This window comes from Nycticebus coucang, chromosome 7 (genome assembly GCF_027406575.1).
Source record: "Nycticebus coucang isolate mNycCou1 chromosome 7, mNycCou1.pri, whole genome shotgun sequence".
NCBI classification, from domain to species: domain Eukaryota; kingdom Metazoa; phylum Chordata; class Mammalia; order Primates; family Lorisidae; genus Nycticebus; species Nycticebus coucang.
Window position 1 is genome coordinate 94,499,623 of NC_069786.1, and position 27,310 is coordinate 94,526,932.

At 40.0% G+C, this 27,310-nt stretch overlaps 1 protein-coding gene across 5 annotated transcripts in view; it reads right to left on the reverse strand.

Annotated features, from left to right (window-relative positions):
* SF3B1 (splicing factor 3b subunit 1) overlaps positions 1–27,310 on the reverse strand; it is a 39,930-nt gene extending 12,620 nt beyond the window's left edge. For 2 of the 5 annotated variants that reach the window (XR_008381149.1, XM_053596702.1), the window contains exons 1-9: positions 27,189–27,304; positions 15,486–15,652; positions 13,036–13,140; positions 12,548–12,662; positions 10,621–10,700; positions 9,566–9,736; positions 2,864–3,101; positions 1,416–1,628; positions 1,067–1,188 (exon numbers count right to left, since the gene is read on the reverse strand). Coding sequence is in view for 4 of the 5 variants with exons in the window: in XM_053596702.1 (XP_053452677.1) it covers positions 1,067–1,188; positions 1,416–1,628; positions 2,864–3,101; positions 9,566–9,736; positions 10,621–10,700; positions 12,548–12,662; positions 13,036–13,140; positions 15,486–15,652; positions 27,189–27,216 (1,239 nt within the window). In the remaining variant the exon portion in view is untranslated. Of the gene's footprint in view, positions 1–1,066; positions 1,189–1,415; positions 1,629–2,863; positions 3,102–9,565; positions 9,737–10,620; positions 10,701–10,906; positions 12,310–12,547; positions 12,663–13,035; positions 13,141–15,485; positions 15,653–27,188 lie in introns of those variants that run through there. The other 3 variants (XM_053596703.1, XM_053596705.1, XM_053596704.1) reach the window with 3 other exon arrangements.

Below are 27,310 nucleotides of genomic sequence, written 5' to 3' on the forward strand. Positions count from 1 at the left end.
AACTTCTGATAATTTCCAAACATTAATGTACATAACATGCTAGTGAGTTAATTATGTCAAATTATTAGAAGTTTGAAAATTATAAAATCTGAGCCAGCACTTCCAAAAACAGCTGTATTAGAACAAACAGTATCTCATATAACTGTTTATGAAAGAAATAAGCTTGGGTCAGGTGTGGTGCTCATGCCTATAATCCTAACACTTTGGGAGACTGAGATGGGAGGACTGCTTGAGGCTAGGAGATCAACACCAGCCTAAGCAAGAGTGAAACTACATCTCTACAAAAATATCTAAAAAAAAACCTGTATGGTGCATATAAATAACATACAAAAGATTGTATTTTAGTAATAAAACATTCCCATAAACTCTTATAAGAACACTATAAAAACAAATCTTTAAGTCTAAGACTCTACAAAAATGAGTTATATGTGTAAAAACTACAAAGTCTTGTCACCTGATAAAATCGCATGCAAAGCCAGTAAAATTTCAAAAAATGCAGGCTGAAAACAAAAAGTATTCCTGTTTTTTTAAAAGATAGGAACATACTTACGGGAAAAAAAAGAGTGAGACCCTGTCTCTAAAAATTGCCAGGTGTGGTGGGCACCTGTAGTCCCAGATATTGGGAGGCTGAGCCAAAGGGATTGCTTGAGCGGAAGAGTTTGAGGTTGCTGGGAACTATGATGCCATGGCACTCGCTCTACCAAGGGTGACAGAGTTAAGACTGTCTCTAGGGGGCGGCACCTGTGGCTCAGTCGGTAAGGCGCCGGCCCCGTATACCAAGGGTGGCGGGTTCAAACCCGGCCCCAACCAAACTGCAAAAAAACCAAAAAATAGCCAGGCGTTGTGGCGGGCACCTGTAGTCCCAGCTACTTGGGAGGCTGAGGCAAGAGAATCGCTTAAGCCCATGAGTTGGAGGTTGCTGTGAGCTGTGTGAGGCCACGGCACTCTACCGAGGGCCATAAAGTGAGACTCTGTCTCTACAAAAAAAAAGACTGTCTCTAAATAAACAAACAAACAAACAAACAAAATCTGTGCCCTAAATACCACTTAATTCATAGCACTGTACCTTATATCCTTCTGGGAACATAGCATCCAATTCTTCATCAGAAAGTGGGCGATTTCTCTCATCAATTTCTCTCTCCCACCGCCAAGCCTGAAGCTGTTCAGGAGTCATACTCATTATGTGACCTACCAAAAAATCGCAAATTTTTATAAATACTTGAAGTTTAAGACTGCATCATTACACAGGTTCTGGGGACAAAAGACAGTTAAGATCAACCCTAACACTGAACTGCTTTTATGAATATATTATAAATACAAACCATAAGAGAGCACACAGAATACCACAAAGAAAAAAAAAAAATCACAATATTTCCAGGAGAAAAGACAAATATTTCCAACAAGAGAGTTTCTACCTGGGGTAGGGGTAGCCATGTTCATGGCTGGTGTGCCAATTGGTGTTTTTCCAGGGGTCAGAACAGGAGTGCTTCCACCCATCTGACTAGCCGGTGTTTCATCCCAACGTGACTTTCTTTTACTGGCTCCAGGAGTCGGCGTTTCACCAATCGAATCACCACCCCTATCTGTTCGAGGAGTCTCAGCCCATCCACTTCCATGCCCAGGAGTATCTTAAAAGAGAAAAAAGCAAGTACGACCACAATTTTAACCACTGTTAAAATAATACTGTTTATTCTCAAACATGAGCTGACACAAAACAATCAAGTTCCAAAATAGGACATCCCTAAAATGGATACCTATCTAAGGTTTATTTAAAGGTCCATTTCATACCTACATGCTCCTTTCACAATTTTGTTTCCTTTCTACTGGTTATAAAAATAGAAAAACTGAGCAAAGCAAATTTTTAGCTACCTATGGCATCACTATGCAGATTTCCATCTTAAATGTATCTTAATCCATTTCCTTCAGTTCTCCATACAGTTGAGATTACTTGGCCATGTACAATTCCATACTGCTTATTTCGTCCGCAACATGTTAAACACTCCACCATGTCATTAAAAATTCTTTACAAAATTTTAGGGGTGGTGCCTGTGGCTCAGTGAGTAGGGCGCTGGCACCACATGCAGAGGGTGGCAGGTTCAAACCCAGCCCCGGCCAAACTGCAACAAAAAAATGGCCGAGCATTGTGGCGGGTGCCTATAGTCCCAGCTGCTCGGGAGGCTGAGGCAAGAGAATCGCGTAAGCCCAAGAGTTAGAGGTTGCTGTGAGCTGTGTGACGCCACAGCACTCTACCCGAGGGCAGTACAGTGAGACTCTGTCTCTACAAAAAAAAAAAAAAAAATTCTTTACAAAATTTTAATACAGCAGAGGCACTATTAAATCTTAATTTGTCACAACTAGCCTCATTTAATGAAATACTGCTTTAGATCCAAACAAAAGGTAAACTCATAGAATAGAAAGCAGAAGAGAGGTTACAGAGAATGGGAGGAGAATGGAAATGTGAAGTTACTGTTTAATGGGGCCAGAGTTTCTATCTGGGATGATAAAAAAATCCTAGAAATGAATAATAGCAATGGTTGTACAACAATGTAAACGTACTTCAAGCCACTGAATTATACCCTTAAAAATCGTTAAAATGGTAAATTTGATGTTAGGTGTATCTTGTCACAATAAAAAGCAAAGTTGGGGCCTACAAATTTTAAGACTCTTCTTTAAATAAATCTTAAACTTTTTTAAGGAGGGAAGGGAATTAGGCGTACATCTGCTCAGTTATTTATCTGTCCTCAAAGCAGCTGGTTCTTTATTTATGTCCAGGACTAAAGAGAATAGTTTGCAGTCTGTAAACACACTACTCATATAAGAAAACATTGAACCCAAACACACAACCATACCCTACTAGAAGTACCTCTTTCAGTTTTGGGGGTCTCATCCCATCTGTTTTTACGAGCACTGGATGTTGCACCTCCATGGCCTGGTGTTGCATGACCAGGTGTATCACCTCGTCCGGGAGTAGCAGCTCCTGCTGGTGTGTGGCTTGGTGTAGGATCCCATATTTTCGAGCCTGGAGTTGCTCCAGGAGTCTCGCTTCCCTTTGCACGACCTGGTGTCTCATCCCATCGTAAGGAAGGAGTATGCCCAGGGGTCTTAACAGAGCAAAAAGATTTTATTTCACTCATCTACACGGAAATAACTACAAAATTTCTATTAAACAAAAAGCAAATAAAAATTTTAGTCCTATTTTCTAGTTGACTATCCTCTAAGGAAAAAATACCTACTTTCTAGCAAATATGTTTATGATCAAAAACAATTTAAATTTGAAGCACTGAAAAAAGTCCTAGCTTAAATTATTCTGAGTATGAATCTTGCACATGCCACTAACAGCTCTATGATTTGGGGAAAATCACTGAAGTTTCTGTCCAGATCAACAATCAAAGACTTTCGGCTCTAATTACATTAGCACTTGTCAAAGTGGGGCTTGGAGATACATAAATTCCTTTCTTAGAAAAGAAGGAACCCATTAAGTTCTAAGAAATACTATTGTTATGGTTTTGTGCAATTATGTATGTGTTATTTAACAGAAGCATGTTTCAAATCATCTAGGTAATTATAACCAGATACTGTTAGATGACTTTAATCCTTAAAATGAGCTTATATTTAAAAGCGTATTTGTTCCAAATAGTATTATCCTAACTGATGCTGAAAAGATTAGTTAAAAAAAAATTAAAGTACTATCACAAGTTCTACAAGTACTATCACAAGTTCTACAGTAGTTCATGAATAGTGATTAGTAGCTGATATAGGGCCGTCAGAAAGCATGTATCAAAAGAATGTCTACCCATAAAGACAGCATATATATCCTATCAAAGCAAGTGATTTAGTATATGCAAAACAAAATTTGTCCTTAAATATGACCTTGTAAGTATTCAACAGGATTTGTAATATGCTTTATTTGTTTTAAAATTGAAAGCTCTTATAGACACACTGTATCTATGCTTATGTTTGCAAATTTGCAAAATACCATTAAAAAAATTTAAGGCTCAGCATTTTTCCTTTAAAAAGCTTTTTTTTTTTTTTTGTGGTTTTTGGCCGGGGCTGGGTATGAACCTGCCACCTCTGGCATATGGGACCGGCGCCCTACTCCTTGAGCCACAGGCGCCGCCCTTAAAAAGCTTTTATATGTTTATTACCCAGAGCTGAAAAATTCTTAGATAAAAAAGCACATAAATTGTTCAAAAATCTCTACTGCCCCTCCTGCTGAATTACAAGAAAACGTGGGAAATAAATTCTTCCTATTATCTATTGCAAACCCCACAATCATGATTAGGGTAAAGATGTGTTAGGTACACACAGTTAAACAGTTACTAGCAGGACAGGTTTCTCTTTCTCTGGAGCACTGAATGCCAACACGGAATTAAAGTTAGTAATTGCTGGGCATGGTAGCTCACGCCTGTAATCCCAGCAGTTGGAAGGCTGAGGCAGGTAGATCACCTAAGCTCATGAATGAATTCAAGACCAACCTGAGCCAGAGCAAGATCCTGTCTCTGAAAAAATAGCTGGGCGCTGGGATGGGCGCCTATAGTCCCAGCTACCTGGGAGGCTTAGACAAGAGAATCACTTGAACCCAAGAGTTTGAAGGTTGCCGTGAACTAAGATGCCATGCATGCTACCAAGTGTGACCAAGTGAGACCCTGTCTCAAAAAAATAAAGAAATAAAGTTAGTAATTACTTATATTCAGCAGAATCAAATCCTCTTATATATGAAACAAGCAAATGGAAGTCCTCAGGATTCACCTTAAACTCAAGTGCATAGAAATGATGTACTAAGTTTAGAATATCCCAATTTTAGGTCTGGGGAAATACTGCCATGGCCTGACAGGTTTTTTCCTGACACATAAATAAATTTATAGTAGTCTAGGCCAGAGCTAATAGTGATTTAGACTAGGGTAGTAGAGACTGAGTCATGAAAAATGGCCCAAGGATTAAGTATAAATGAAGAGGTATTCAAAAGTCCCCCAATATTCTGAAGTAAGGAAGATGAGGAAAATCCAGCCAAACAAGACTGAGGAGTAGCAGCCAGTGAGGAGAACCAAGAGATTAAATCTGAGAGACTAAAAGAGAAAGAGGTATCAAGGGATGTCCGATGTTACTGATATGCTAAAGAATGAGAATAAACTTTGGATTTAGCAACAAGGGAGGTCAAGTGACCTTGACAAGAGATGTTGAGGTGTAGAGTGGTACAGCCAAAAGACTAGGACTAGGTAAGCAGAGACACAGCAGTAAAGGTAACTCATTCAAAGGATTTAGTGGAAAAAAAGAGACATAAATAGGACGGTAACAAGGGATGATTTTCTGTAAGTTTTTCTTATTGTTAAGATAAAGAATGATAAAATGTTTGTTGATAATAGCCTAGTATGGAGGAAAAAACTGATGTTACACCTGAATCTCCAAGAAAAAATGAAAAATGGCGCATAAGCAGAAAAGTTACCTTAATTTTTTAGCATTACTTTATTGAATAAACACAGTATCAAACAAAAAGCATTTAAATGCTTCCTAAAAAATCAATATTCAAGGCAAATTAACACACTAAAGGCAGATAGGCTAGTTCAATATAATTAGCTGATTTTGTATTTAATCACGTGTATCTTTTAGAAAACATTTAATACAACCATTTCTAAAAAACTAGAAAATTGGGCGGCGCCTGTGGCTCAGTCGGTAAGGCGCCGGCCCCATATACTGAGGGTGGCGGGTTCAAACCGGGCCCCGGCCGAACTGCAACCAAAAAATAGCCGGGCGTTGCGGAGGGCGCCTGTAGTCCCAGCTACTCAGGAGGCTGAGGCAAGAGAACTGCTTAAGCCCAGGAGTTGGAGGTTGCTGTGAGCTGTGTGAGGCCACAGCACTCTACAGAGGGTCATAAAGTGAGACTCTGTCTCTACAAAAAAAAAAAACACTAGAAAATTTTGGCAGCGCCTATAACTCAGTGGGTAGAGCACCAGCCACATATACTCAGGCTGGTGGGTTTGAAAAACAATGACAACTGCAACAACAACAACAACAACAAAATAGCCGGCTTGGTGGCTGTACCAGAGCGGTTAAGGCGCCAGCCACATACACGGAAGGTGGCGGATTTGAACCCAGCCAGGGCCAGCTAAACGACAACTACAAGAACAACAAAAATAGCTGGGCGTTGTGGTGGGTGCCTGTAGTCCCAGCTACTTTGGAGGCTGAGGCAAGAGAATGGCTTCAGCCCAAGAGTTTGAGGTTGCTGTGAGCTGTGACACCATAGTACTCTATCAAGGGCGACGTAAGTGAGACTCTGTCTCAAAAAAAAAAAAAATAGCCCGGTGTTGTGGCAGGTGCCTGTAGCCCCAGCTACTTGGGAGGCCCAAGGCAAAAGAATCACTTGAGCCCAAAGAGTTTGAGGCTGCTGTGAGCTGTGATGCCAAGGTACTCTACCCAAGGGTGACAGCTTGAGACCCTATCTCAAAAAAAAAAAAAAAAAAACAAAACTAGGAAATAGCTAAGAAAAACCTTATAGATTCCACCTTTTATATACCCATCCAGCAATCAATGCTGTCCCCTGCAAGAGCTCACAACCAATGTTGCTTTGCTATCAAAACCTGTATTTCTGATTTGTTATGAGACTGGGACAAGATTCAAATATTCTCAAAGAAAGAAGTACCATGTACCTTGTGATCTATTCAGCTATAGCAAGCACTGCATTACCATCCCAGGAATTAAATAAGGTCAGCCACATTCAAGGGCATTGCTTCCAATTTAGTATTATTAAAAGTCTCAGGCCAGGCACAGTGTGCTTCATGCCTAATTCTAGCACTCTGGGAGGCTGAGGCAGAGTAATTGCTTCAGCTCACCAATTTGAGACCAGCCTGAGCAAGAGCAAGATCCTATCTCTACTAAACATAGAAAAATTAGCCAAGTGTTGTGGCAGGCACCTACAGTCCTACTGCTCAGGAGGCTGAAGCAGGAAAATCACCTGAACCCAGGAGTCTGAGATTGCTATGAGATAGACTGATGCCATGGCCCTCTAGCCTGGGGCAACAAAGTGAGACTCTCGCTCAAAAAATAAAATAAATTAAAAATTAAAGCACTGTAATTTCATTTTATTTTTTTGAAACAGAATCTAATTATGTCACCCTCAGTAGTGTGCTGTGCTGTCATCACAGCTATCTCAAACTATTGGGCTTAAACGATTCTCTTGCTTCAGTCTCCCAAGTAGCTGGGACTACAGGTGCCTGTCACAATGCCTGGCTATTTTTTTGTTGTAGTTGTCATTGTTCTCTAGCAGGCCCGGGCTGGGTTCAAACCTACCACCCTTGGTGTATGTGCCCAGCCCCCTAACCACTGAGCTACAGGTGCCCAGTCTAAAACACTGTAATTTAAAAAAAAAAAAATCTCAATATCGGGCAGCGCCTGTGGCTCAAAGGAGTAGGGCGCCAGCCCCATATGCCAAAGGTGGCAGGTTCAAACCCAGCCCTGGCCAAAAATTGCAAAAAAAAAAAAAATCTCAATATCACAAAAAGTCCACTTGTCTTCTTCATTAACAAAGTTTATAAGCCATGACTTTCCTACCAAATTGACCCTCTCTGAAAAAATACGGTTTATACAGGAGATCACAGTTTATAACCAAGGATATTTGTTGCACATCAATGCAAGTCAGTAGTGATCAGAACATGGTTTGATCCTGATGGCAATTCCCTTATACCATCCCTTTTCTTCTGGTCCATGTTACCATGCCACAAATTAGCAAATCTTAATTCAAGAATCACCCATGAGGTCAATATTTAACTTTATCAAAATGTATGAGACCAAGCATCCCTGGATGCTATGAGGGTATAGCAGACGGGTATAATTAAGAAATAATTATTGTAGGGCGGTGCCTGTAGCTTAGTGAGTAGGCAGGTTCAAACCCAGCCCAGGCCAACTAAACAATGACAACCGCAACAATAACAACAACAATAAAAAAAAAAAAAAATAGCTGGGCGTTGTGGTGGGCACCTGTAGTCTCAGCTACTTGGGAGGCTGAGGCAAGAGAATTGCTTAAGCCCAAAAGTTTGAGGTTGCCGTGACCTGTGACGCCACAGCACTCTACCCAGGGCAACAGCTTAAGACTCTGTCTCAAACAAACAAACAAAAAGAAATAACTATAGTAAGCAGGAAAAATATCATTTATGTACAACATTTAACATCCGTATTCTAATCTGAATCTTGCCTTGAGAAGGGTTAGCTTTAGAAGGTCAATCCACATAAAAAGTTCATATCACAACAGGGATAGTAAAGCAGATGAGAAAAGATACAGACATACTGGTAGATATCATGCTGAGAACATTTAGAAGTTTTGTCTCTATTTTGGGAGAAAAATAGGGAGCAAAGTCATCTAAAAGTGAAGATGCTAAGGAGTTACTGTACGTTTGACATAGTTGTAAAGATGTCCTCTGGAGGGCGGTGCCTGTGGCTCAAGGAGTAGGGCACCGGCCCCATATGGCGGAAGTGGTGGGTTCAAACCCAGCCCCGGCCAAAAAACCACAAAAAAAAAAAATGTCCTCCGGAGCAAGAGGACAACAGAGAGTTATTACTTAATGATTACAGAGTTTTTATTTGGGGTGACAAAAATTTTGGAAATAAATGGTGGTGATGATTACATAACATTGAGAGTGTAATTAATGCCACTGAATTATACATTTAAATGGCAAGTTATATATTTTACCCCAACAGAATATTTTTTAAAAAGAAAGTCCTCTAGGATACTAAGCTGACCAAGGGAATATAGCAGCATTACTATTTGCTGCCTGCCTGTAGTCAGGAACTTAAGTTATCCATTTAGAAAACAAGACCTGGCCTGGAACCCATAGCAGTGGTTACAGCACCAGGCACATAAACTGAGGCTAGCAGGTTCGAACCCAGCCTGGGCCAGCTAAACGACAACTGCAACAAAAAATAGTCGGGTGTTGTGTTGAGCGCCTGTAATTCTAGCTACTTGGGAGGCTGAGGCAAGAGAATGGCAAGAGAATGGCTTAAGCCCAAGAGTTTGAGATTGCTGGGAGCCGTGATGCCATGGCACTCTACCAAGGGTGACATAGTGAGACTGTCTCAAAAAAAAAAAAAAAAAAAAAAAAAAAAAAAGACCACTATATTGTATTCCATCTCCATAATGTAACATACATTCCTTCATGATATGGACTGAACTGCATCCCCCTGAAGACCTAACGCACAATGTTACTGTGTTTGGAGACTGGGGTTATTTAGGGAGATGATTAAGATCAAATGAGGTCATAAGGGTAGAGCCCTGATCCCACAGGACTGGTGTCCTTATAGGAAGAGAAGAGACCACAAAGCTTGCTGGCAAAGTGAAAAGGCCATGTGAAGATGATCAGGAAAGCAGTATCTGCCAAATCAAGAAAGCCCTCACCAGATACCAACTCTATAACTTCTGATCTTGGGACTTCAAACCTCCAGAACAGAACTGTCAGAAAATAAATGTTTGATATTTAAGCCATCTATTCTGTGGTATCTTGTCATCTACACCTAAGCAGACTAATACACTGTGTAACAAAGAATTTATAAATAGTAATAAAAAACAAAAAGAAATTACCTCTGCCTGATCCCAACTTGACAGCTTTTTGGGAGTGGCACCAGGAGTCTGATCAGCTGTTTGATCCCAACGCCGTTTTCGTTTTGATGGAGGCTGGGAGGCTGCTGCTCCATTGACGACTTTTAGTTCCCCAGCCTTAGCTTTTTCTGCTAGCTGTTGCCTAATTTCTCGCTGGAAAGTATTTGGAAAAGCATTGATAATTGAGCTTTAAAATGCTTTCAACATATTTTTGTCATTTGCATAGTATTTCTATTTAACATCCTATTGTACTTTGCTCACTCTCCTTTCTATGCTACTGGTAGTCCCATTTTTTTCCTGTATTTTTAGTTTTACACATCTTTCTTTCCCAACATTAGAAAAGCCAAGTACAGAATTTATGACATAGTACACCCTACTTTATATTCAGTTAGGTGAAGTAAAATCCTCAGCCAACAGTATAGAACCAAAATGCTTCCAATGAAAAACAGCTTTAACATAATATACATACCAACTATATAACACAAAAAAGAAAAAAGTAAAAATAACATTATTTTATTTAAAACTAAGTAAATTACAACAAATACACATTTAAGTTACCCTATGCTTTTTAAATAGAACTCATTTAACTCATACAACAAATTATATTATTCATAATAAAGTTATGAGACTATTACAACAAAATAGCATAATTTCTGCAAGCAAAAACAAATTATTCTCCATCCATTACAAACCAGAATCTTATAGAACTACCTAGCTTCAGAATCTTATAGAACTACCTAACTTTTCCCTAACACACTGGCTTCACACATACACCAGCAACCCTCTTCTCATAACCACATCCAGTATAAGATACATACGTATATATACGGTCAAAAGGCCTGGGACTAAAACAAGATATGTAAATGAAAAACTATAGTTGGGAGGTGGCATAATTTGGGGGTAAAATTCTTTTTCAACTCAATTTTTATTAATACAATTAAAATATTACTTATGCAGCAGAGAGCAAAAAAGCAAAATCTCAACTTCCTCAATCTCATTCTTTCCTCACTATTAAAATAAAAGGCAAGTTCACATACTTCTTCTTTAGTCAAATGCTGTTCCCGCATTACATCCATGTAAGTCCTAGCATTCATTTTAGGATCAGGGGTCTTCCCTCCTGCAGAAAAGAACAGCAACAGGACAAGAGTACAATAAATAAAGGATAATTAGGTTCAACTGATTTATCTGCCCTGCTCTAATATTATGTTATTCCATAATCATTTAATTTATTTTTGATGGAAAACTTTAATAATTATACATCTTACTTTTTACTGAGTTTGCTGATCAATTTAACCTGTTTGAACACAAACATATCTACAGCAGTTTAAAACAAATATTTTAATGCATATAAAAACAAAATGACAGCACAGTTTAGAGTCTTCAGAAGTGATGGGTTCCTGGGTTGCTAATCCGGAATACGTACACTTTCGTGCCTTTGTCTCCATCAGCAGTTCTGACTTCAAGCAGCAGAATAGAAGCCTAGAAAATTATCTCTTTACCATTAGTAACACTTTGGAAAGATATTTATATTCAAAACATTACCTGTTGCAAGCTGTTAAAATCTTGACTACAAATAACTATGACTAGATAAGTTCTTCACACAGTGTTCTAAAACAGTTGTAGTTTAGAAAATTTGATTTTTAAAAATACACCTATACTTTCATTCTGATGTCATGTTACTAAAAAGGGCTTCGTGCTTTTTTAAAAGTTTTTTTGACCCAGAAAACATATTTTTATTTCTTAGAAAGTATAAATTACAACTGGAAACATATTACTTGAAATATATTACTTCTATCGATCATGATGCACACGAAGAAAAGTTGGTGTACAAAGAGATGTGCTGGTCTCTTGGTTAAAGTTTTAGCATTTGCTTTTCAAACTTCAAAATATCTTAAAGAAGCCCAAACAGTATATACCAAGATTCATAGAGGCACACTATGCTTTAAAAATGTGATAATTAGCTATACAAGTAGTATAGCATCACAATTCAGGAAAGAATAATAAAATTCTAAGACATTTCCTATACTGACGATCATGCCCAATTGGTAGTGTCATTCTTTCTGACACTAGCTCTGTTAAGACTTCCTTTGGAATACTTTTTCACCATAATCTAGAGAGGATGTGTTGAACTGCACCCTTAAGAATGCAGACAGGACTGGCATATAGCAGTACTGCTGTAGGAAAGAAATTAAGGACAGTTAGTATGGGCCTGTGAATTCTGACATACATGTTTAAATCAATTACAATTATGCAAGTAAAAAAAAGAATATCCCTACTAATTCATGCAGGCTGAAAGCCTAGTATGTAAAAACCTGCAGCAGAATCTAAATTTAAGAAACAGGCACCTAATTTTGATTGTGAAACTCACTCACCTGAGGAAAGCTTCCATCAGGCTCACTATGCCCCTTGTGCTGACCTGCACACTAAAATTAGCAAAACAGACTCCAACTATTAAAATTATCAAAGTCTTTGTATACATACTTTTGTTTTAACTTTAAGTATGCTTAGAGCAAAGTAGGTGCATTTACTAAGCTATATTTAGAGCAACAGGGAGGAGGGGAGCTCTAATGTGAGAAATAGTTTCTCAAAAGTAACAATCCTAAAAATCTAAGATTTGGAATGAAAACTTTCAATAATTTGAAAGTCTTTTCAGTAGAAAAACACATTTGTTCAAAGTATAGAAAGCGTACCCAAAACAAAAGTAAAAGAAAAACCTTTAACCCTTTGCGTTTCTATGGCATTGGCTCATTATTTTCTTGTCCTTCTACCTGGAAAGAAAACTTGCATTATAAAGATGAAGAATATGGCATCTGTGACTTCAACCAAATCTATACAAATCTATAATAAGGGGGATTTTAAAAAAGAAAAGCAAATTCATAAGCATGCCAAAAAAAATCAAAGGGCTAAAGACAACTTAATACAAACAAATTTTTAAACACTTATAGAAAAGTGGGAAAGAATTACCATCTGCGAAAGGATCAAGACGCTCTGGAGAAATTATCATGGTCCGCCTATGCTTTTTGTATTCATCTTCCCGGTCTGCAATCTTTGGAGGTCGATGTTCAGCAAATGGATCATACTGAAAAGAGGTATGTCTCATTTATTATCTACTTTATTAAATAACCATGGAGAATATAAATCAGAATACTACAAAACACATGTTTATTAACACATGACTAAAAAAAGAGTATTCTATATTATTTCATGGATAAATGTTAACACGGAAAAACAAAGCATACAAAACTGAGGCAATATATATAACATTTCCATGGTTTAATGTTAATGGAATGATTACCTTTATAAAATAAAGTATTATTTCTAATATCTCAAATCAACTTCACTCAGAACATTCTGAAATTACTTTAAAAATGAGCTTCCATGGAAACCCAGACATACACCTTTTCTTTTAAAAGAAGAGTCACTTATGTGTATATAAAAGTTAAAACAGTCACCTGTTCTGTTGACTGTGGTATATCATTAAGCAATGCCACAGGGGCATGATATCCTGGCTTCTTCTGACCAAGCAAACTTGTAGATGATGAGTAGTCATCGTCATCCTGCAATCAAACACCCCCCAAAAGGCACAAAGAAAATGTCAAAATTTGAAATTAGAATACTCAAAGACTCAACATGAAATGAAAAGATTTACTGACAGTGTGATGTCTAACCCCTCATTCACAGAACTTACAAATACTATTAGGTTTTTGTTCGCTTCAAAAAGCTACTAAAGCAGCCAGGCATAGTGGTGCTTGCTGGTAGTCCCAGCTACTTAGAAGGCTGAGGCAGGAGGATTGTTGGAGCCTGAGAATTAAAAGCTACAGTGAGGTATGATCAGGCCACTGCACTCTAGCCTAGGAAACACAGTGAGACTTGGCCTCTTAAGGAAAAAAAGAAGCTATTAAATTTAGTTTTCTTTACTCTTAAAATTATTCAACAAATAAAGCTTTCTGCAGAAGTCAATTAAAATAGGTATAGACAGGTGGTGCTTGTGGCTCAAAGACGTAGGGAGCTGGCCCCATACACCGGAGGTAGTGGGTTCAAACCCAGCCCCGGCCAAAAAAAAAATAATAGGTATAGACTAGAAAAACCTGAGCATTCATTTTCTCACAGATATGATAAAATGTTCTGCAAATCCAGAAACTACAAACAGCTTATTTAAAAATTTTTAAGATTGGGCGGCACCTGTGGCTCAGTCGGTGAGGCGCCAGCCCCATACACCGAGGGTGACAGGTTCAAACCCGGCCCTGGCCAAACTGCAACCAAAAAATAGCCGGGCGTTGTGGCGGGCGCCTGTGGTCCCAGCTACTTGGGAGGCTGAGGCAGGAGAATCGCTGAAGCCCAGGAGTTAGAGGTTGCTGTGAGCTGTGTCAGGCCATGGCACTCTACCGAGGGCCATAAAGTGAGACTCTGTCTCTACAAAAAAAAATAAATAAATAAAATAAAATAAAATAAAAATTTTTTTAAGATTCATTTGTTTTTTTGTTTCCACTCATGGCTTTTTTTTTTTTTTTTTTGCGCAGTTTTTGGCTGGGTCTGGGCTTAAACCCACCAACCCCATATATGGGGCCAGTGCCCTACTCCTTGAGCCACAGGTGCTGCCCCCAACTCACGGCTTTTAACACAATTTAACAATCCTAGAAATAAAAAAAAAAAAAAAAATCCTAGAAATAAGTAAAAAGTAATTAATTTTGAAAGGTAATTTTAAATGTATCTGTTCCTAGCAGTAAGTTAAACAATGTTATGGTGTTCCTTTTCTAACATAAAAAAGGACAGGCCAGCATAGTGGCTCATGCCTGTAATCCTAGCCTGAGCAACAGTGAGACCCCCATCTCTATTAAATATAAAAACTAAGGCAAGATGATGCCTTGAGCCCAAGAACCTGAGGTTGCTGTGAGCTATGATCTACTCAGGGTGCCAGAGTGAGACTCTTGTCTTAAAAAAAAAAAAAAAAAAAGACATTGGATAATTCTCAAGGTCTTAATACCTCATATATTTCATTTAAAAATGAAATGACAACCAGTCACAGTAGCTCTCACTTGTAATCATAGCACTGTGGGAGGCCAAGGGAAGGAGGACTGCGGGAGCTCAGGAGTTCAAGATCAGCCTGAACAAGAGCAAGACCCCACCTCTACCAAAAATAGAAAAAAATTAGGTGAGCATAGTGGCAGGCACCTATAGTTCCAGCTACTCAGGAGGCTGAGGCAAGAGAATCACTTGAGCCCAAGAGTTTGAAGTTGCTGTGAGCAGTGACAGAACTAAGTGAGATTTTTGTCTCAAAAAAAAAAAACAAAACAAAAACAAAAAACCCTATTTGATAATCTATATACATAAAAGAAAATTTGTATGTAACTGACTCACACAAAAATAGATAATATTTCACCAAATCTGGATGTCTGGGATGGTCTCATAAAATATAAGCATGTGGAATAACATAAAAAACATCATGAGACATCAGTCATCTTCCACAGTAACTAAAACACAAAAAGCTCATATCTATCAGAAACAAGAAAAATTCCATTCATATTAAGATACCAAGGGGAAAAAAGCAAACAGTACCAAGTCAGGTATGAAGTCACAAAGACAAATGGCCAACTTCATAACTGTTTGCTTTCAGCAGTTAATAATTTGCAGGCCCTATGCTAGATGAACAAACTAATCTTTAGTATCTTTAATATAAAGATTTAGAACTCAACAATTCCAGTGAGATTTCCAATCCTTGGAGAGGAAAGACACCTTTCAAAATAGTTTTATCCTCTAAAAGATCTCCAATTTTTTTCTCCAGATTAAAGTAGATATCTCAAATAAGAGACCTTTATAATCTTGCTCTCCCCTCCCCCAAAAAAGTGCTTATCCAAAAACAAAACAAAAAATGCTTGCCTCTTCTACACAATTTGTAACTTACATCTTCAAGTTCAGTTGCTGCAATTGATGTCACGTATCCAGCAAATCTGCTGTCACTTCCACCATAAATTTCCTGGTCATAATAACCTGTAGAATCAAGGCCCACTCCTTGAGCTTCATCAAGAGCTGCCTTCTTGCCTTGAATTTCTCGAATCTGTGCTTCAATGTCTATAAAAAAGATAATACAGACTTTAATTTCATTTTCCAAACATCTCTCAACACAATGCATTTTTCTCCTAGGTATTATTTAAACACTCTCTTAAATACAAAAAATTTATGGGAAAATAAACTGAATTGTGATCGAAATTCTTAAAAATTTTGAAATATACCATATAAAGGGTAAGAAGTAACTACAATAGCATTAGCATGCTCAAGCATTTAAAACGTGATACAATATCATCTAACAATATATAAATCCAGCTTCCGATCTCCACAATTGTCCTTTATAGATGTTTTCTTTTTTGATCTATGATTCAATCAAAAACCAGGCATTGCATTTAGTTGTCACTATCATTGGTCTTCTTTAAATATAGACCAGTCTGGCGTGGCGCCTCTAGCTCAAGCAGCTAGGGCACCAGCTACATACACCTGAACTGGTTGGTTCCAATCCAGCACAGGCCCACCGAACAATGACAACTACAACTTAAAAATAGCTGGGTGTTGTGGCGGGTGCCTATCATCCCAGCTACATGGGAGGTTGAGGCACGAGAATTACTTAAACTCAAGAGTATGAGGTTGCTGTGAGCTGTGACGCCACGGCACTCTACCCAGGGCAACAGCTTGAGACTCTGTCTCAAAAAAAAAAAAAAAAAAAGAAGAAGAAGAAGAAGAAAACATAGACCAGTTTTCCAATGTTCTTAGTCTTTCCCGATACCATGTAACTTTAAGATATTACTATGGCCTAAGAAATACTGTTTTAATTTATGGAGTCCACTGTTTTTGTCTAACCGGATTAAGACCTTTGACACCAGGTACTTGTTTAATAGCTGCATGGATCAAAAGATAGAAGATTCAAACAGTATCATCAATTGCTCAACCCCCAGCCCACTAACCAGCTAAGGGAGACAACCCTGTGTAACTCCTTAAGATGGATGTAGTTTAAAGCAAAACGCATAATATCCTCATTTAGTCCAAAGCACAAGGCCAGGCACAGTGGCTCACGCCTATAATCCTAGTACCTGGGAAGGGCCAGGGCGGGTGGATTGCCTGAGCTCACAGGTTTGAGACCAGCCTGAACAAGAGTGAGACACCCCCCCACCCCGTCTGTAAAAATAGCCAGGCACTGTGGCAGGTGCCTGTAGTTCCACCTCCTCAGGAGGCTGAGGCAAGAGAATAGCTTAAGCCCAAGAGTCTGAGGTTGCTGTGAGCTATGACACTATGGCACTCTACTCAAGGTAGAGACGATGTGAGACTCTGTCTCAAAAAAAAAAAAAAAAAAAGGTACAATCCAAGGCACAGCTGGGCCGTTTTTTCCTGTAAGAAAAGAAAGGAACAGGAGCAGTTTTAAGGAAATGAAAATAATGAAATGGGTTTAATGCCCAACCTAGTTGTTATTTTTTGATTTGACTCTTTTTTTGGTTGCAGCCGTCATTGTTGTTTGGCAGGCCCGGGCTGGATTCGAACCAGCCAGCTCAAGTGAATATGGCTGGCGCCTTAGCCGCTTGAGCCAGAGGCGCCAAGCCTGATTTGACTATTTCTTGTTTTGTTTTAAGGCACAGTCTTGCTCTGTTGCCTGGGCTAGAGTGCAATGGTATCACCACAGCTCGCTGCAGGCTCAAGAGATGCTCCTGCCTTAGCCTCCCATGAAACTGGGAGTACCAGAACACTACACCATGCCCAGCTAATTTTTTTCTTTTTTCTTTCTCTTTAATTTCTTTTCTTTTTAATTTTTTTCTATTTTTCGCAGGGATGAGGTCTCGCTCTTGCTCAGGCTGGTCTCCAACTCCTGAGGCTCAAGCAATCCTTCTGCCTTGCCCTCTTACAGTGTTAGGATCACAGGTGTGAGCCACCAGGGTATCTAGCCTGCTAATTCTTATGGTGTGTCACAGCAGCACCCTCTCTACAGATACTACTTTCTCCTGCATCTCCTCTGTCAAAACCATTACGGTAGCCTAGGCAGCCAGAAATATCTCATTTTCAATTTAGATCATTTTTTTTTTTTTTGTAGAGACAGAGTCTCACTTTATGGCCCTCGGTAGAGTGCCGTGGCCTCACACAGCTCACAGCAACCTCCAACTCCTGGGCTTAAGCGATTCTCTTGCCTCAGCCTCCCAAGTAGCTGGGACTACAGGCGCCCGCCACAACGCCCGGCTACAATTTAGATCATTTTATACTTTACCTCACGGACAACTGAAAAAATAGGAAAGGAGCATTGTTTTACAAAAACAATGCATTATACCATACATACTGTGCAACATCTCTCCCACCCCTCCCTTGACACAGACAACTTTCTTCTGCAACTAATCCCTCATTAACATATTTACTCAGGAACTCCCTTCATCTACTGAATTTTACCTACTGATTGTATGTACTTGCTAATTATTAACAGAGTTTTCGAGTTACAAAGATTCATGAAATACTGAATTAGTCTGTATAAAATCTGTAAATCATGGCTACATTACTATTAAATCAAATTAGTAAAAACGCCTTGTCCAAGGCCTTCTGGGGCTACGCAGCTGTTTGTAGTTATTTAATTCTGAGAGGAGCTCATTGCTAAATTTCCACAGGCTGTACAGTTAAATATTTATATGCAAATCAGGCACTGTTTTCTGTCTCTGCTTCAAACTACAGATAAAAAGTCCAAAAAGCTAATAGGTTTTGGTAACACATTCTAAACTGCAGCATATTAACACAAACATGTTAGCTACAAATTTAAGTCACCAGATTTCATAAAACTCAGCAGCTTGTTATGCAACTTAACAGAACTAAAAACTAGATAATATGCCTGTAATCCTAGCACTCTGGGAGACAAAGGCAGGTGGAGTGCTTGAGCTCAGAGTTCAAGAGCAGGCTGAGCAAGAATGAGCAAAAGCCAGACCCACTCTCTAAAAATAGCTGGGCATTATAGCCGTGCCTATAATCCCAGGTACTCGAGAGGCTGAGGCAAGAGAATCGCTTAAGCCCAAGCGTTGGAGGTTGCTGTGAGCTGTAACGCCACGCACTCTACCCAGGGCAACAGCTTGAGACTCTGTCTCAAAAAAATAAATAAACAAAAAAAGAGTTTAAGACCAAACTGAGCAAGATCCTGACTCTACAAAAACAGAAAACTTAGCCTAGTGTGGTGACACACACTTATAGTCCCAGTTACTTAGGAGGATGAAGGAAGAGGATGGGTTTAGTCCAGGAATTTAAGGCTGCAATGAGCAGAGCAAGACAGTCCTTTATTCTTTAAAAAAAAAAAAGGCTCAACGCTTGTGGCTCAAGCAGCTAAGGTGCCAGCCACATATTCCTGAGCTGGCGGGTTCGAATCCAGCCCAGGCCCGCCAAACAACAATGATGAATCCAACCAAGAAATAGCTGGGCGTTGTGGCACGTGCCTATAATCCCAGCTACTTGGCAGGCAGAGACAGGAGAATCGCTTGAGCCCAGGATTTGGAGGTTGCCGTAAGCTGTGATGCCACAACACTCTACTGAGGGTGGCAGCTTGAGGCTCTGTCTCAAAAAAAAGCCAGGCATGATGGCTTATGCCTGTAAACACTGCACTCTGGGAGGCCCATGCAAGTAGATTGCTGGAGTTCAACACCAGTCTGAACAAGAAGAAGACCCCATCTCTACTAAAAATAGAAAAACTAGCCAGGCATTGCAGAGATGCCTATAATCCCAGCTATTCAGGAGGCCGAGTCAAGAGGACAGCTTGAACTAACAGTTTATGGTTGCTGTGAGCTATGATGTCACGACACTCTACCCAAGGCAACAGAGTGAAATTCTGTCTCCAAAAAGCTACAAGTTAAGTATACTTGACTAGTTAATTGCTGTATCTAGCAATTAACCTTTTGAGAAAATAGAATATATTTTTTAGTGCCAGTAAAATTATGTATGGTGGGAGGAGAATCAGAACACACAAATCCTTTGTTAGATGTCATTCTCAAGGTCAGTACAACCTAAACTTAAGAAGTATAGTTTCACATCTGTGCTTATTCCTAGAGTCAAAATTTTTCTTATTGCTTCCCTTGCTTGTGGGCCCCCTGACATCTTCACTGCAGAAGTAATGATGGGAATCTAACATGATCATTAGCGTTTTTAATGCCAGCTTACCTATTTCCTCCAGGCCGGGAAACTACAGGACAAAGGTTCCAATAATAAATGAATTGCAAATATAAAGAAACAGAAATGGAAGAGGAACCTATGAACTGAAAAAGATTTGTGAGATAAATCAATCAATAACAATGTATGAGCTTTATTTGAAGCCTGATTCAAACTGGAAAAAAAAAAAAAAAAAAAGTTGGTCGCATAATAGGCAAAACTGAACTTTGACTATATATACAGAAGACCCTCTCTGTAAACTGACTACCCAAGGGACTGTAACAAATTTATCAACATACAGAGATGGTCAGTCAACATAAGTAACTTCCACTGAGTACATATGGTCGGTCTATGAAAATCAGGTCAACTTAAGGAGGTGGTCAACTATGGAGGTTCTACTGTATTTCATTATTCTAATTTTAGGTGTTATAATGGTATTTCTTTTTCTTTTCTTTCTTTCTTTTTTTTTTTTTTTTTGAGACAAGAGTCTCACTCTGTTGCCCTGGGTAGAGTGCCATGGCATCATAACTCACAGCGACCTCACACTCCTGGGCTCAAGGATACTCTCACCTCAAGCCTCCTGAGTAGGTGGGACTACAGGTGCCACAACACCCAGCTATTTTTTCTATTTTTAGTAGAGACACAGTCTCACTTCTCAGGTTTGTCTTGGACTCCTGAGCTCCAGAAATCCTCCCGCCTCCACCTCCCAGAGTGCTAGGATGACAACACCATGCCCAGCCAGTTTTACTTTTTAAAAGTCCTTCTATTTTATAAATACACCAACTCGGGCAGTGCCTGTGGCTCAATGAGTAGGGCGCCAACCCCATACACCAAGGGTGGTGGGTTCAAACAGGCTCCAGCCAAACTGCAACAACAAAAAAAATAGCCAGGCGTGGGCGGCACCTGCGGTTCAGTGGGTAGGGGGCCATATACAGAGGGTGGCGGGTTCAAACCCGGCCCTGGCCAAATTACAATAAAAAAGTACCTGGGCGCTGTGGCGGGCGCCTGTAGTCCCAGCTAGTTGGGAGGCTGAGGCAAGAGAATTGCCTAAGCCCAGGAGATAGAGGTAGCTGTGAGCTGTGTGACGCCAGGGCACTCTACTGAGGTTGATGGAGTGAGACTCTGTCTTGAAAAAAAATAAGAAAAATAGCCAGGCATTGTGGCGGGCACCTGTAGTCCTAGCTACTGGGGAGGCTGAGGCAAGACAATCGCCTAAGCCCAAGAGCTGGAGGTTGCTGTGAGCTGGGACGCCGTGGCACTCTACTGAGGGCGACAAAAAGAGACTTTGTCTCTAAAAAAAAAAAAAAAGAAAGAAAAGAAATACACCAACATATTTATGGATAAAACATATATCTAGAATTTGCTTCAAAATAATGGCAAGGGTGGCAGGGAACAGTGTACAAATTAAACATAACTACCCTAAATTTTAATTGTTGAAGCTAGGTGGTAAGCACATGGGGGTTCATTTCACTATTTTACTTTTTTTCATCTTTGTAGTTTTCAGTAATAAAAAGGATTTGTTTTTATTTTAAACATTTTTTTAGGATCAGCCTTTCTCTCAATTCTTGGTTCTTCTTTCTTCTAGCCCCTTGAAACTAAAGCCTCTGGGCCTGCACAACAAAATATAAAAAGTTTGGTGGGCTCAGCAGAACACTACTGCAGTCCCAGTTACTAGGGAAATAGGAAGGAGGATCCCTGAATCAGGGAGCTTGATGCTACTACCATGCACCACGATGACACCTGTGAATAAGAGCTACGCTCCAGCCTGGGCAGCAGAGCAAGACCTCTGTTTAAAAAATAAAAAAGTCCCCTCTTAAATAACCTTAAATAATATTGGGTTTACTCGTCTTGGTAATCAACAGCAGTGTAAAATCCTTCTGTTAAGATATAAACAAAGGCCGAGATGGGAGGATTGTCTGAGCTAACAGGTTTGAGACCAGCCTAAGAGTGAGACGCCATCTCGGAAAAAAAAAAAAAAAAAATAGCCAGGCGTTGTGGCAGGAGCCTGTAGTCTGAGCTACTCGGGAGAATGAGGCAAGAGAATGACTTAAGCCCAAGAGTTTGAGGTTGTTGTGAGCTGTGACACCACAGGCAAGGGCAACAAAGTGAGACTCTGTTTCAAAAAAAAAAAAAGATACAAACAATATTCTGTGTAACTGTCAATTAAGCTAAGAAAAAAAGATACAACTTAAAAACTAAATATGCTCCAATGATCTAAAAAAAAGAAATGTCATTATTTTACTGAAATCTCCACAAAATGATTTTTCATTCTGAAGGGGGATTCTGGTCCCTAGCATATTTTCAACTATCAGAAAACAAATCTTTCCCTAAAAGGTACAGAAAATAAATGCTAATTAACAGTGTTAATTGATGAATTAACAATTTCATGAGCCAGCCCATTTGAAATCTCATTCAAAACTGGACTTTCTTTTTTTCATTTATTTAAAAATTACTTTTGGCTCGGCGCCTGTGGCTCAAGCGGCTAAGGTGCCAGCCACATACACCTGAGCTGGCGGGTTGGAATCCAGCCCGGGCCCACCAAACAACAATGACGGCTGCAACCAAAAAATAGCCAGGCATTGTGGTGGGCTATTGGGAAGCAGAGACAGGAGACTCGCTTGAGCCCAGGAGTTGGAGGTTGCTGTGAGCTGTGATGCTATGGCACTCTACACAGGGCGACAGCTTGAGGCTCTGTCTAAAAAAAATAAATAAATAAATAAATAAAATTACTTTTACATGGCTCAGTCCCTGTAGCTCAGCAGCTAGGGTGCCTGCCAGCCATATACATGGGAGCTAGTGGATCCGAACCCAGCCAGGGCCTACCAAACGATGACAACTACAACCAAAAAAATAAAAAAATAATAAAAAGCCAGGCATTGTGGTGGGCGCCTGTAGTCCCAGCTACTGAGGAGGCTGTGGAAAGAGAATCGCTTAAGCCAGTGGTTCTCAACCTTCCTCATGCCATGACCCTTTAATACAGCTCCTCATGTTGTGGTGACCCCCAAACATTGTAAGTTAAAGGGTCACAGCATTAGGAAGGTTAAGAACCACTCACTGCCTTAAGCCTAAGAGTCAGAGGTTGCTGCGAGGTGTGACGGCACCAGCACTCTACCGAGGGGGACAGAGAAAGACTCTGTCTCCAAAAAAAAAAAATTAGTTTAATAAAATAATAAAAATTATTTTTATAATCAGAAAAAGGTGACAAATCTCACAATTACATTTATATATTTTTTCCCAACAAACACAGTAAGTATTTTATCTGGAAATTGGGTTTGACATCAAAAGGTTGTACCGCAAAACTTGGGGGTAGAAGAGTGTCTTAAAAGATGAGAAGCATCCGCTTGGCGCCTGTAGCTTAAGTGGCTAAGGCACCAGCCACATACACCAGAGGTGGCAGGTTGGAATCCAGCCTCGGCCCACCAAACAACAATGACAACTACAGGGGCAGCACCTGTGGCTCAAGGAGTAGGGCACCAGCCCCATATGCTGGAGGTGGCGGGTTCAAACCCAGCCCCAGCCAAAAACTGCAAAAATAAATAAATAAAATTAAAATTAAATTAAACAAACAAACAAAAACAATGACAACTACAACCAAAAAATAGCCAGGCGCCTGTAATCCCAGCTACTTGGGAGGCTGAGGCAAGAGAATCACTTAAGCCCAAGAGTTGGAGATTGCTGTGAGCTGTGACACCACAGCATTCTATCCAGGGCGAGAGCTTGAGGCTCTGTCTCAAAAAAAAAAAAAAAAATGCACACTAATACGTTCCTTCTGGAAGGATGTTTGGAGAATACTTACAGACCTAAAAATAGACCTGCCATTCGATCTTATAATTCCTTTACTAGGTTTATACCCAGAAGACCAAAAGTCACAATATAACAAAGACATCTGTACCAGAATGTTTATTGCAGCCCAATTCATAATCAGTAAGTCATGGAAGAAGCCCAAGTGTCCATCAACCCACAAATGGACTAGCAAATTGTGGTACATGTATACCATGGAATATTATGCAGCCTTCAAGAAAGATGGAGACTTTACCTCTTTCATGTTTACATGGATGGAGCTGGAACATATTCTTCTTAGCAAAGTATCTCAGGAATGGAAGAAAAAGTATCCTATGTACTCAGCTCTGCTATGAAGCTAAATTATAGCTTTCACATGAAGGCTATAACCCAACTATATGGCACAAGACTATGAGGAAAGGGCCAAGGAAGGGGAAGGGAGGCAGGAGGTTTTGGTGGAGGGAGGGTAATGGGTGGGGCCACACCTACTGTGCATCTTAGAATGGGTACAGGCGAAACTTACTAAATGCAGAATACAAATGCCTACATACAGTAACTAAGAAAATGCCATGAAGGCTATGTTGAACAGTTTGATGAGAATATTTCAGACTGTATATGAAACCCGCACATTGTACCCCTTGATTGCACTAATGTACACAGCTATGATTTAACAATAAAAAAAAAGAATTAGATAAAAAGAAGAAAAGAGGAACATCAAACCTATCGTTTGTACTTTAAGACCTAAATATCAAACTCTTGAGATAAACAACACATGCTATGGACACCAGTAGGTCACATCAGTTACACCTATTAAATTGTTCCCCACCAATTCTGCTCCTCTTCTGGTTTCTCCTCCTTTACATTTTCTTCTGTCTGTGCCTCACATATTGCTAAGCCTGCCTTGCAGCACTTCTTCGTCTTTGAAGCTTCTTTATTCATTTTTCATTTGGATTATTTTCAATGTTCTAACCACTGTTTGTTACCTATTACAGGGATACTGCCCTCAGATGTTACCTTCTCACCCAGACCTTTTAGTCTTGTCCATAAGTGACATCTATTCTCCTTCAGCCAGAAGCAATTAGTGACCAAGTATTTCCCAAATGAGAAACTTCTATTATTACATTCTAGAAAAATAAGAAGTACAATTTTGCACCCCAACTCTCAACCTTTTCATTAACCAAAACCCCAACAGGAAAACTAACTTTGATGTAAATTATTTTGTTAAACACTACGATGAATAATGATGAATAAATTCTTAAGTGATTAATTGTATGTTAAAAAAAAAAACTTCAAATATCTTTCAGGGACTTTAGCTTTTTCCTTTTTATTTTTACTAGCAGCTTTCACAGCAGGAGTCTGTAAAACCAAAACAGTAACTATTCTAAACACAGAAAACAAAAACCTCAGCCAAGAGGAGAATAACAAAACTAAACCTATTCCAGCCATTCCTACCATAACAAATTGGGGAAAACTACTTTCCCAGCTTTGTAGTGTCCAAAAAAATTCAATTCAAGGGAATAGTGGCAAAACAAGCCAATGTATATTGTATTTCTGGTTAACCCATATCCCCCTCCCCAAAACAGAAAAGTACCGTTCCCTCTTTGTTCACCAAAGTCAGCAATATCCAAAGAACTGCTGTAAAGGAAGATCATGCTTATTCAAGACTGTATACACCTAACACAATTTAACATGCAGAAACATCTGAAAGAGGCTGCCTGAGCTCACAGGTTTGAGACCTGCCTGAACCAGAGTGACACGCCCACCTCTAAAAATAGCCAGGCATTGTGGCAGGTGCCTGTAGTCCCAGCTACTCCAGAGGCTGAGGCAAGAGAACTGCCTGTGACCAAAAGTTAGAGGTTGCTGGGAGCTATGATGCCATAGCACTTAAGCCCAAGAATTTGAGGTTGCTGTGAGCTGTGATGCCATTGCACTCTAGGGAGGGCAACATGGTGAGATTGTCTTAAAAAAAAAAAAAAAGTTATCAGTTTGGCTCAATGATAGTAATAAACTTTGAAAAGAACCATGCAAGAAAGCACAACAATAAACTTCACTCGAGCACAATATTATTTATCTCCCAAGATTTAAGTATAAGCTGGGCGTCATGGTCAGGGTGGACTGCCTGAGCTCACAGGTTCCAGACCAGCCTGAGCCAGAGACCTTGTCTCTAAAAATAGCAGGTGCTGTGGTGGGCATCTGTAGTCCCAGCTACGTAGAAGGCTGAGGCAAGAGGATCGCTTTAGCCCAGGAGTGTGAGGTTGCTGTGAGCTAGGTCGCCATGGTAATCTACCCAAGGTGACAGAGACGCTGTCTCGAAAATAAGTAAATAAATAAAAAACTAATATTAAAGTCACTGCCAATCATTAGCATGTTTCATATGCTGTAAAAAAGCTGGACTTCTGGAATAGTAGCCCAACTATTCAAAGCCAACCACATTCTGGTGCAAACCAACCTTTCCAAATTCATCTACTATTTCTCTCCTGTACTCTCTTTTCCTGCCATAGCAGACTATTCAAATACTTTCACGACTCACTGCCTAATTATAAGATGTTCTCTCAAGCTCAGATGTTCTCTAATTAAAACGAATTGATCTTTTTAGCCAGGGACACGTCACTTCAAGTGAAATAAACAAGTAAAAATTAACCATTCCGTTAGCCAGGTTCCCAAAACACATTGCTTATACTTGTATTCAAGCATTCATTTGTTCCCACGAGAATGGAGGTCATACACGTTTTTCCCATCAGACTAAAGTGTTAGATGGCCTTAAGTCTATTACCTGTCATAAACTAATACCAAGCTTCACATCTAGAAAGGACATGTGAAATGAATGTGACACTCTCTCAGAAGCCCCTCCTTCAGCGAAAATTTCAAGGTCCAAGTCAGAAATCAAGGAGCGCAGTTCCGACTTCCCACACCTCATCTCTGATGAAAAGTGATCCCATTTCCTGTCATTTCTGGACACTCCCTAATGAACTCACATTTTCCTAAGTTTGTATACAATGTATTCCACAAAACGATCAATTAGTTTGAAAGCTTCGGCTATTAATTAATGTATCTTTCCCTCTTCCGTTTGCCTCACCACACGAATAATCAATCTCCAAAGAACAAGACTAATATTATACTAAAGAGTGATTACGTGAGAGAAAAACTACCAGATTTTAGCCCTAAATCATTTCGTGCAACAAAAATAAGCGAACAACAAACGTCTGCAGACACACCTGTCACCCAAAGTTAGGAGCAATGGATCGCGGTTTAAGCAATTTCGATTTAACACTGCCGGAAAAGCGGCTGCTGTACTTCTGCGCTTTTCCGCCTCGTATCACAAATTACGCGGACTACAATGCCGAGGCAAGAGAGACTTTCTTCCCACGCCTTTTCCCCGACTCTTCGCCCTGGAATTCCACCGAGCATGCCCCTTAAACGAGGCCCTCGGGTCAGAGAAGAGAAGCAACTCTGAAGTAGCAGGGCCCAAACACTAAACAAAGCGCCTGTCGGGCTGTACGAGCAGGACGCCATTACGTGGGGCAGTGGCCTGCGCCGCTGGCGCGGAGAAGACGACCTACGCGCCGAAGGCGGGCTCCGTCCTCGTCAAAAAGAAAATACCGGGAAACGCAGACACCTAGGAAGAAAGACTCTCAGCAAGCTGGCAGCAGAGAAGCCACGTCGGCAGGGAAAGACCGCTTACCTTCGTGAGTCTTGGCGATCTTCGCCATTTTGTCCACTCGAACACACAGACGGAACTGGGGCTTCCAAGAACTTCCGCTCGTCGCCGCCGCCACGGAGAAAAATAGCTGGAGCTTCTCTCTA